The 12,912-nt window shown below is 32.7% G+C and overlaps 1 protein-coding gene across 2 annotated transcripts in view; it reads left to right on the forward strand.

Moving 5' to 3' along the window:
• LOC121415026 (aryl hydrocarbon receptor nuclear translocator 2-like) overlaps nucleotides 1–2,547 on the forward strand; it is a 49,763-nt gene extending 47,216 nt beyond the window's left edge. For both annotated transcript variants that reach the window (XM_041608077.1, XM_041608078.1), the window contains one exon: nucleotides 950–2,547. In XM_041608077.1, the coding sequence (XP_041464011.1) occupies nucleotides 950–1,275 (326 nt within the window). In that variant the 3' untranslated portion in view covers nucleotides 1,276–2,547. The remainder of the gene's footprint in view (nucleotides 1–949) is intronic.
• Nucleotides 2,548–12,912: the final 10,365 nt, after the last annotated feature.

Genomic DNA, 12,912 nt, shown 5'->3' on the forward strand with positions numbered 1-12,912 from the left:
TATTACCAGTATATGCTTAATGATGTAATTGATGAGTGCTAAATATATGCTGATGAATTTGATATCTTCGGTTTGACGTTTTTGTCATATTTGGCTTTCCTCATTTAAAGGGATACAAGAAATAACATAGTTATGAAATAAAGTTTTGTGCAATGTCTTCATTAATATGCAATGAACAAGCTGATAATGTCAAATCCTCACTTAGTTTTTCTGTTTTATTATATAAAAGTGTATTTGTAAAATGTTGTTCACTCAGAATGAAAGTAGTTGGATTCACAAATGATTTTAAGTGTGAAGTAATCATTGCTGCCACTTATTTTGTTGCAATACAAGAAACTCGCATGTATGAAAATATGAGAGAAGAAAAAGGAAAGTTGGGATATGACATAATCAGCCCATCTTATGCTTATCCATGACATTGTGCTTATGTCTTGTTTTCAAAAATTATTGATAAACTTTGAAATTCTGACATTGCGTTATTTGTAATAAGATTTTGATGGAGTTTCAAGTGCTTTGCTTGGTGAATTTTAACAAGCAAAACACATTTGTAGATATAATCTTTTTAAGCAAGTAGCACCCCTTTAAATATAACATTTTTTTCTATTTAATATTGGTTGTAAGGTCCTTTTTGTATCCTTTGTCTGTGATATGTTGTAAAAATTATGCCCCAAGCAAATTGCCCCTGAAAATCATTGATAATTGCTTTAAAAAGGGAATTACCATCCCAATTCTATTCATTGTATGACATGTAATGCATTTAGAATCTAATTGATTTTTCATTTATAGATATCTTGAAAGTGTTTTCACAATTCTTCTTATTTTTTCTATGTAGGTGTTTATATCCATATGGACACATAAATTCAATACACATCAAAGTTCAGGTGTTTATGAACAAGACCCTTGTAATGCTTACCAATGGTTTTAAGATTAATCATTCTTCTCATACTAGGTTCCCAAGCTGGTCAGATGGCTTACAGTGGACGTAGTGATGACTCCTCAATGGGACGGAGAGACCATGGCATGTGGCAGCAACAACAACAGCAACAGCAGCCACAACAACCACCACAGCAGCAACAGTGGCAACAAGCAACCAGCACTGCCCCTCCTACAGCTGAGAACCCCAGCGGAGGTGGGCAGGCCCCGCCGGTCCAGGAAGAGTTTACAGCAGACATCTATCGGATGCTAGAGAGTCAACCTACTACCACTGGCTATCCTGTCAATCAACAGGTGGAAGAATTCCAAGATATCTCTATGTTTCCTGCCTTCTCAGAGTGAAAATATTTCATCCAGGTTAGATGAGGAGAACTTGCATATGTACATCTAACCACCCTTATAGTTTGGGCCTTCCTGAAGGCTTTTCTCTCTTTTTTCTTTCTATGAAAGGTTGTTACTTTCTTACATTATCATGGCTTTGTTCAGAAATGTAATAGGAATGGAGGGGGCTGGACTAGTGTATATAATGCTTGATTATTTGGGGGATTGCTCTTGTTGAAAGTTGACACTTTCAGAAGGGTCTTCATTTTCATTTTCATTTCAACATTTGGAGCTAATTATTAATTACTGAAATGAATGTTTTGAAGATGAAATAGCCCCCACCCTATTTTAAGGTTATTCTAATTTTTCTTCAAAGTAACTTAGGCACAAGCACATCATCCGCGCTTCAGTGGTTAGATACATGATGGGTATGTCTATGCAGGCACAGCGTATCATCTTTAGAAACGAAAGATAAAATTTATCAGAAATGTCATCTCAGAATATTTATTCAACATTATGAGATAAAATAAAATATTTAAGAAATAAAAATGACCTCAGAATACCACTCTTAAGATTCTACCACTTGGCTCAATGCTTAATAGATAAATTAAAAAAACCTAATCAGGAATCGTGCTTATAAACACATGCAGCCTTCTAGCCTTCAGATCAATCCTAGAACCGTTTCAGCAAGCTGTTTGTGTACCTGTGACTTGGCTAATTAGGCAATTATCCTAATTTTCTTTATTGTGTATTGTATCCGTGACTGTTGATCCTTTTTTTGCTAAAATCAGATTGTTAATAGTATGAAATGATTGATAAATTGTTTATGTTTCCTGAGTGATGCATGGCTGATTACTGCAATTATTCTCTATTGCATACTATCCCTCATTGGTCAATGCTAGAGTTATTTGACATTCCTTTTTTTTTTTACTCTTCCCCAAATATTTGTTTCTTTCATTTTATGTTGATATAGGAGTTTGGGGTGGGAAAGAGAAGGGGTTCATTTTGATTCCCATCTCCTTTAGAAAATGATTAGTTTCATTGTAATTCACAATTGAAGGTACCTTCTGTCATTATTAAAATTGACATTGAAACCTTGATTTTAATTGTTTATTGAGCAGTGATACCATAGAATGAGTTGACAATTTGAGACTAACGGCAGAGAGTAAATCTTTGCATTGATAGTGCTCAGCAAAGAAGAGCTTTCTAATACACTTTCAAACTAATCTCCTTGATTCACCAATATGGTTTGATTCCATGATCTGAGACAAAGTTTTATGCAGATTTCATCTAGTGATTACGCTCCAAGATGACATTAAAGTACATTCAGAAAAACAAAACTCTTGATAATTTATTTTATTTTATATCATTTCCAGGAACACAATTAGACTCATTTCATCAAGATTTCATCAAATTGGACAATAAGTATCAACGTTTTAAAGTTATGCATTATTTTGGTGAAATATACCAATGCATGTCTTCATTAATGTGCAATGAGCAGGCTGATGTAATTATTAATATACATTTAGAAATGAAAAGTCTAACTTTCATAAAGGTGAAGTATAAATCTGAATATCTTATTGCTGCAAAATATGATAAGATTACACACCACTTTCTAAACTAAGAGTGTTTCTGCACCCATGCAATGCGCGAAAGTATGATGCTAAGGAAGTTCCTGCAACGATATGTACCTTTGAATTAGTTTTCAGTAACCAATAAAGAAAAATTATATAAAATCATGTTCATACAAATTTTGTCCACCATGAATGAATAAAAAATGGATTGACTATTGATATAAGGCCCCCCAAAAAAAAAAAAATTGTTCACTTGGCGTGACCTGCCCGACCCAAAACTATTGTTTCGAATGCGGATGGATCTGCTCATGATTATTAATACCTGCATTGCCACTTGTTTAATGGAGGCTGCTCAAGTTTTGCTCAAGTTTTGTAATACAACATGTTTATCTGGCCAAAGTAATGTTATGCATGACAGTGTTCTGTGTAAGCTCATAATATGTTTCAGCCGAAGAATCATGTCACTGAATCCACATTACAAATCTGAAGCTGCCTATTACTGCCAAAATTTTGATTTATTTCCTAAATAAAAACATTCAATTTTCTACATGTTCTCTTTCACTTTTGATAGATGAATTTAATTAATGAAATGTTTGGGATTTCATTGCTACTCATTTAGTTTTGTTTACTGGTAATTGTGAAAATGATTTATCATATGAGATTACTTTATGATAATTGATACTTTTAGTGTTCTATCACTCCATTCTTTATATATTCTATGATTTTATTTGTAGATTAATGAGTATGCAAATAGTCAAATATATGTGGTTGAAAAATACAGAAATAATACAATTCAAGTTTCAAAAATTAAACCATATATAGAGAGTAATTATTCCTCTTCTCTTGCAAATTGTATTTTTATTCATTAATTTTTTACAATCAATTATACTTTGAAATGTATATATACAGTTACTCCTTGAAAAAGGCATGTGTTTCATTTGTAATTAATTTATGTATATTTTGATTTTTTTTTCTCCCTCTCTTTGTATTTGATTTTGTTTTTCCTCTATCTTGCCATGTTATGTGAATGTCCAAAATGACTTAATGACTATGTAGTACTGAATGATACTTTCAATTATTCTTCTTAAGTCCTCAATTGTGTGGCATTTATTTCAATCTGTTTCATGTAATAGTGTTTGAGCTATGTGTACATCAACAATTTAAAGATCAAAAATATTTTAAAGCTAAAAATCCATCAAATTTGATTTCATTGCTTCATGTTTTCCTTAACGTTGTACATATTTATTATTCCATTGTCTATTGTTTTGTTGTGTTTTGTATGTTTGAGCAAACAAATGAATGTTATGTATATGTTATTTTAAGTGTAACAAATGTTAGAGTGTAGATAGTCTTACTTGCTTGCAAACTGATATTCTTATTGCATAATGCATGAAGATATTTGTAGTCAGTTGCAAATTTCAGTTGCAAGTTTTAAAATTCATTTTGGCTGTATCAAATCAGTTTGCATTCATTGTTGCAAGAAGCAATTAATTGCAATTTTGCTATTAAGACATATGATTGATTTGGGCACCCAAATGGATTTGTAATTGATCATATTTTTCTTGTAACTCCGGATTAGTATGTGTTTTGGTTGATAGTTGCTATCAACATGATGACAAACTTGTAATAACAATAATAATTCTACTTGTTTTATATAGTGGTCAACTTACTTTATAAGAAGTCTCAAAAGTGATTTGGGGAAGGAACTGATGTTTATTAATTGAGCAGTGATATTAGATACAACCTGTGCTACTGTCAAACAGCAGTCTTTTGAAACCATTTCTGACCATAATTAACTATCATCATAAAGAACAAAAAAATTCCATACATTGAGATGTGAGAACAATTTGAGCATTTGACAATACATGTAAATGCACCAGTTACGTTCATTATAGTTCTACTTTTCCTTATGGGTCAAGAATGAGAATTGAAAAAATATTTAAATGAATAATAAATGAATAATCATGACTGTTTATAAGGAATCAAAGCAACTATTAGTAGTATAAATACATTGAGTGTATGACATCCATCAGCTCCTTCACTTGCATCAAGGACTTTGGAGATGTTCATATTAGTGTCATATGAAACAGAGCCAAAATTCACAATGCCATAAATAACCTTATTTCACACACATTTTTTTCTCTTTCATGTTGCTGTTATAATTATTAAGAATTTTTTGTTCGGTAAAATTTGTATGTTACTTCATTTCCTTACATCCCTTATTACAATATTTTGGAATAAGATAACAGATGCTTTGCAATTTTCTTTTTAATTCTATATAATAGATCCCATTTTCATTACCGTCTTAAAACAAGTTTACTGGAAATTAGTTTAGTGGAAACTAGTATAACGTGTAATGAAGCGGTCACTGTAGCAATCTTCCAAACTGGTTCAGAAAACCAGTTTTAAGATCACTTTGCCTTGTTACACTGGTTTAAGCGTGAGGACACTGGAAGCGATTCTCGCATGTTTTGAGTGCACTTCTCCACACACTGTGTGTAGAATGTCTTTGATGCAAAACATGTCACCCACTGAGAGCGTTCCCGTAGCAACAAGACAACTGCACACTTCATGTGAAGCGGTTTTGAAAACCACTTTCAAGTGATCAAATGGGAATGCTAGCAAAGCAAACTGGTTTCCAGTAAACTAGTTTTAGAAAGTATGAGAACGGGGTCAAACACTATTTCTCTCTTGTTTCATTAATTAATCATTAGTTCAATTCTATGTGAGGTGACACATAAGCCAATTATTTGCTTAGATTATATTTTTTATACTTTCCGCAAAGTTTATTTGTCTTAAATTGCAATCAGAAATGCAGTCATGGGATGCCAATTGTTGTAATTTACCCTCGCTCCAAAAGCACCATCAAATTATATTTTTTAACAACTTGAGGCAATAATCTCATCGCCATCAAATAGTTACCGGTATGTAACCCTAAGGTGGCACTTCATCATGTATCTTTGTGTGGACATAATCAGTATTTTTTTTTACTGGTAGGTTGTGAACCTCTTCAAAACAAACATATTTGTTTGAAAGGAATGCTTTCTAATTTGGAAAGGAATTTACAACAAAAAAACATGAGTAATCTAAAGTCTGTGGTCTTGTTGATATGTATCCAATTCAGCTTTTGGATTAAGATCAAACCTTACTTTTTCCGTGGCTGTGTGTGGAATTGAAAAATTTGTGTAGATTTTTTTTTTCTTAAAATCACTTTTTAACCATGATTTATATTGAATCAAAGATGATACAAATTGATGCTGGAGATTAAAATCAATCGAAACTTAATCTCATTTTAGATGTAAATGGTATTTATAGTATACTGTAATTGCTCTTTGTTTTTAATGTTTTGAAATGAAGTTCCGTGATTTGACTTTTGTGACACTTGTGATATTGTAAATTTGTTTTTAGTATAGTTATGATATAGATTTATGTATGTGTGTATGTCATTTTTACCAAAAGGATTTTAGAATTATGATCGATTAGCCAATTTTAGTCCTGTGTGTAGAGAGGAATTTGATGTTCTTCTATGAAAAATATGAAATATGGAGAATGATGATAGTAGCAAGTGTATTGAGCCCAGTGCTCAATATGTAAAGAGCAATTAAATGGTGCTGTTGGAAATTTTATAGTCATGTATTTTTGTCTGATTGTGTTCTTATTATGGCATTGATTCACATGTTATTCCTCATTCATTGTGAGAATGTAGTGAGTTGTGATTGATTGACTGAGAAGGGTCACTTAAATGCCGATGAGTACATGATATGTAACACGCAATCTTATTGATCAATATGCATCTTAGCATGATCTGACCTATGCTTTCATGCCTTTTCTGCTGCGCGCATTTAGACATTTAAGTGCGACTCTAAGTCCTCCTTAAAAATCTTTGTGAAATCTTTGTAAAACCACCTCCCCCTGGAGATGGTTTTATTAAGAGTTAAGTTTGACTTAGAATCCTACTGAAATTCAAATGCACATGTTATTTGTAATGTGATTGATGGATACGCATGGTCAGATCGGTGCAGTGATACATGATATACCGCATGCACCTAGACTCTCTCATAAGAGCTAACTTTGCAGACCGTGCATGCTAGCGAGAGCCCATGAGCACCTTAATGGTATTACGAAGTGTACACATGAATCGTACACTCCATTTGCACCAGGATTTCCAAGTCTGTAAGTTACATCTTTGTGAAACACCCATACGTGATATTGACTGCAAAATTCATGAACCATTTTTAAAAGCTATATTACGTCCATTTGAAGAGTAGCAAGACAGAAATTCTAATTTCAGTGTCATCAATATGTTCTATAGATCCCAGCCCAGGCATAGAGCTCAATGAGTAACGTATTTAAAAAAAATTGTTTGCTCTATCCCAACTGACCCTAATCCATACATATATATATATATATATTTAAGTTTTCTTACCACTGAATGATATTGGATGTCTTTTGAATTAAATCAGGTTTTCTGTCGCAACACAATATCTAAATTATGATTCTTTTATAACATAATAGAAATCTCAAATCGACCACCTCCCCTTTATGCACTGACCCTGGTATCTAAAGCTTTCTGTCCATCCACTGATTCATTCTGGGATATTATCAACAGACATTTTGTTTATTTATAAATTACTTTTACTTCGCATCTAAGAACATTATACATCTTCATCATTATCATTCATTGACAAAGGGATTGCATCGTCCATGGTGCATGTAACCCTCAAACTCCATACAAAATTAAATGAAGCTCCTTCATTGGATGTTGAGATGTAAAGCAAGAAAAATAAAATAGTCCAAGCGAAGAAGTGTTTATATAGGATGAACAGTCAAAGACAAAAAGAAATATGCTAAGCGGGCGCATAATTATATCATGACATGAGCAAAAGTAGAAGGAATACACTGCTAAGAGAGTAACACATGTGATGGAGAAGTGCCAATTTGTCTACTGCCAACTCCGTCCACTCACCACATGGCCTATCTTCATTTAGTCTTATGCCTTTCTGTCCATCAACATTTCGTCTAACAACTATTTGGTCCAATAAGCATTTGGTCAAATCATCACTTAGTCTAATCACCATTTTGTCTACGACCATTTTCTCTCATAACCACTTGGTCTAATATCTATTTCATTTTTATTCATTTTGCCCAATTAACACTTAGTCCAATTAGACCTAATGGTATATGTACTAAATGGCTATTGGACCAACTGGTTATTAAACAAAATGGTGAGTGGACAAATTGGCAATTAGACCATGTGGATAGTGGACGAACTAATGGTAAACCAAATGATAGACAATTGGACAAATTGGCATATAAAAACCCATGTGATTAGCACAGCTCCCCTACTAACAAACTTCATGCCAGATTTAAACCAAATCTTGTTTTGTTTTTCATAGGCATGGTAATGTTCATTTTTGGCCAAATGTTGGTCTTATTTCAGCTCTCTTCTAAGTGATTAAGAAAATAAAGGAAGAGGAAAAGGAGTGATAAGAGGATAAGGAGAATTTTGACAAGAACAAGATGAATAGGACAGAGAGACTAAAAGAGGAGACCAAAAAAGTAAAGAAGAATATGTAGATAGATAGATAGATAGAAGGAAAGATAGATAGATAAATAAATAGATAAAGGATAGATAGATAGATAAAGGATAGATAGATAAAGGATAGATAGATAAGATAGATAGACGGAGAGATAGATAGATAAAAGATAGATAAATAAATAGATAAAGGATAGATAGATAGATAAAGGATAGATAGATAAAGGATAGATAGATGGATAGATAGATAGATAGATAGATTAGATAGATAGATAGATAGATAGACAGATAAAAAAAATAGATAGATATATATATAGATAGATAGATAGATAAAGGATAAATAGATAGATAGATAGATAAGATAGATAGATAGATAAAAAATAGATAGATAAAGGATAGAGAGATAGATAGATAGATAGATAGATAGATAAAGGACAGATAGATAGATAAAAGATAGATAGATAGATAAAGAATAGATAGATAAATAGATAAAGGATAGATAGAAGGATAGATAGATTAGATAGATAGATAGTTAAAGGACAGATAGATAGATAAAAGATAGATAGATAAAAAAAATAGATAGATAAAGGATAGAGAGATAGATAGATAGATAGATAAAGGACAGATAGATAGCTAAAAGACAAGATCCATTATTTGACATCACTTATTTTATCTAAAAGCTTGGTCCCACTGCACTTACGGATGTAGAGAGGATGTAAAACAGAAAAGAATCTAGCCATCCGTTGGAAAACGTTTATGTATCTGTTGTGTACTCTTTACATTAGCGTTTCATATGCTCTATTTTTATCTATCGAGCAATCGTCCACTGTGATTTCATTACATCCTGTGACATTCTTGACCAATAAAATCAATCAGTCAATCAATACAGAAGAGAATAGCATTGACCGGGACCATTGAACAAATTTTCTCCAGACCGAAAGGAATGGAGTGCTTTCTCGAAGTCTGTTTGTGATTAATTAAATAACTCAACAAGCTTTTTTAAACATCAATTACTTTCAAATCAACCTCTTTTGTCATAAACTCTATCATACATGCTCCATAGGATAAGATTGGATTAGATTTTATCTTTCACGTCAATGGTGTTAGTTGTGAATGCCCGAGAAGGGCAGAGCAATTTTATTTGGAAAAGAATTAGTACGATGGTTATGTTGAGTGGCCCAGTGGATTAGTCCAGACTTTGAAACAGAGGGTCGTGGGTTCAAATCCCAACCATGGCGTAGTTTCCTTCAGCAAAAAATTTATCCACATTGTGCTGCACTCAACCCAGGTGAAGTGAATGGGTACCTGGCAGGAATTCCTGCTTGAAGGCTGCTTGAGCTACAGCCGGGATAATAATATCCAAGTCCTTTAATTGGAAGCCGCGCATAGAGACATTATTCATGTGTTATGCGCTATACAAGAACTGACTATTATCATTATTATTATTAAAGGGGTACACCAGGCTGAAGATAATATGATTAGCACAAATAAATAAAAATCAAACAAGATTTTTAAAAATGGACAAGGAATAACAAAGTTATGGTATTTTAAAATTTTGCATTATTCCATTGAAATAGTTCTAGGCTTGTTTTCATGAATATTCAATGAGCAATTTGATGATGCATATGAAATTAAGTTTATTCATTTTTCTTCCTCCAAGAACTGAAATAGTTGGATTGAGGGAGACATATCATTCACACATGTATGAAATAATGAAACAATTATGATTTCATATTATAACATAAGAAAAAGGAAAGTAGGGACGTGACATCAGTCCACCTACGTGTAATGAATAATCATGATGATGTGCATATACTTGTAACTGTTTTCACAAAATATTGCTAAACTTTAAAAATTCAATAACATTCTTATTTGTTATCAGATTTCGATGAAATTTTCAGCATTTTCTTTGTGATTTTTACTCTATTTATTTAGATATTTAGCATGGAGTACCCCTTTAAAAATAATGAAGATGGGTAAATGATAAACCGCGGAGCATGGGTGCAAAACTCAGCCTTCTGAAATATTAAGACACTACAATGATGAATGATGTGATTCAAATGTTTGTAATTTGAACTACATACGTTGAGTTGTGAAATCCGGGAGTGAAATTATCCTCTGCAGATTCAGTTGAATCAGGAAAGCATTGGCCATCATGTTAAAGATGTATAATGTTTTCGAATGCAAAATGAAAGTAATTTATATATAAACAAAATGTGAATAATGTAAAATGAATCAGTGAAAAAGTTGATGGATAAAATGCTTTAGCTACTAGGATCAGAACATAAAGAGGCCAATTTGAGATTTCTATTACATTGTAAAAAGAATCCTAATTTAGATATCGTCTTGTGACATAGAAATTGATTTATTTCATAAGACATCCAACATCATTAAGTTATTCATTTGTCTTGTATGCTTGTTTGCTTAGAAATGACATGAAATTTAACCTGAAGACGAAAAGAAGTTGAAAAAAAAAGTAGGTCAGAGCCACGTTTTCTGTAATGTATGTTAATTAATGATCATTATGAGAAAGTTGCTTCTTCCTGTATCAACTGAATATATCTTAAAGCCAATTCTTAATTAAACATGTTGAAACTCTATTAAATGCACCATCTAACTAGAAGTGAAAAGCAGTATAGTTTATTGAAAAGGGAAATGATATAAGACAGTGTAGACAATGTTATGTCAAACTTCCTCTGTTAAAAAAACTAAATGCAGGATGAATGCTGATCTCTAATCATGGGTGGAAATCCAAGGGGGGAGTGAAGGGTGAAGGGAAGAAAGAGAAGGAATGTGATAACAAATGGAAAAAGAAAAGAATGAAATGAGATAAAAGAGATGGAGAAGATGAAGAAGAACAAGGAGAAAGAAGAAAAAGAATAATGAAGAAAAGATTGGAGAGAAGGATGAGGACTAAAGAAAATGAGAAGAGGAAAAGTAAGAGAAGAATGAAGATGAAGGACAATCTTTCAAAGTGCAGTAGTTTTTTTGGTCATGATTGCGACGGTAATTGCATGAAATTTAGCAAGCCTTTATGTATATACAAAACACACTATCCCAATCTTTAATGTTATTCCTGGGCAGGTCGGCTGCGTTCTTAACTTCCCCTTTTTTTTCTTTTTTTTCCAATTCAGTTTTCCCCTAGCCTTTAAGCTATACCATTTTACCTTTATTCCCTGATTCTTTTTTTTTCCTCTTTTCTTAAACTCCAGCTGTCCTTTCTCATTCCATTTTTACATAATAATCAATTTCCCTTTCGTCCCTCATTCATTAATATTTTGGAATGATTTATTCTTTCTCACATGCCACTGTTTTCTGCATCATTCCTGTTGTAAGTCATTGTATGTAGACAGCTTATTGTTATCTCACTATGGAATTCTATAATGTCTTATAGTTTTAGGCATTTAGACTGTTTCAAGTGTGGGCAGTTATTCTAATGCCCAAGCAAAATGATGTTCATTATATTTGATGAGGAGAATAAAACATCTTGTCTTAATCAAGTTGATATGTCAACTATTTAAAAATAACATGTAAATCTTCATACTCCTTGAATGGAATGCTGAATAATAACAGCTATAATGTAGTCCATATAGATATACAAGTTTGTTTTTTTAATTTCTGCAAGCAGATTGTGCTCAACACATTTGCTTTTTAAAACACAATTATCACAATATTTCCAACATTGTGGATACACTGTCTTTACATGACCACTTAGCTTTACTCAATGTCAATCTAGCCATATCTTAACTGGAGAGGATATTTCCATTCCAAATAAACACAAACCAAAAATTACATCTTGTTCTGTTTTTTTCTGTGTCAATTGAAGCGGTATCCCATATTATGATATTTGCAAAGCATATGCTCACCAAATTATTGTTCATTTGAATTTTCTAGCATTTCAATTGCAACCATTGATATGCCAAATGTCCTCTACAGTTAAGTTATGCCCACAATGCATCTCTTACAATCAAATCAACAAACTAGATGAATCTCGCTGGACAAACTCGTTCTCTAGTATACTTTTTCAGCATAGTTTCTGAACCCGAGCTATCCTTAAACCTATACTATCTTCTTAACCCCATACAATTTGCTTAGCTGGGGTTAAGAAATTTAACTTGATTTGCACAGCTCATGAGTATTCATGATTTTGTCACCATCACATTATTGGTGAACGTCTGTGTTCAATGTCGATTTTTAAATTCAAACAGCAACGTGAATCATAATTGAAACTAAATTACAAAACCTGGACACAAACACGATCAGTGGTGCACTGATTAGCTGATTGTTTGTTGACCGTCTTTAAATTTCCCACTTTCTTTAGAGCAGCAGTTTGACCCATCACAAGAAAGGTCGATTTGACACCTGCTGGTGTTGGCTTCCAGTGTGAGAACAAATTTAAAGACGTTTCAAAACTCAATCATGTTCAATGTCGCATCAGTGATGCTGAAGGTCATAAAACATGAGCAGATCGCGTTTACAAACACATCTTATTCGACATTTAAATTTTCCTCCGAAAAAGATGTTTACTTTTACGACCAGGAATGGAGT

The sequence above is a fragment of the Lytechinus variegatus genome, chromosome 5 (assembly GCF_018143015.1).
Source record: "Lytechinus variegatus isolate NC3 chromosome 5, Lvar_3.0, whole genome shotgun sequence".
NCBI lineage: Eukaryota > Metazoa > Echinodermata > Echinoidea > Temnopleuroida > Toxopneustidae > Lytechinus > Lytechinus variegatus.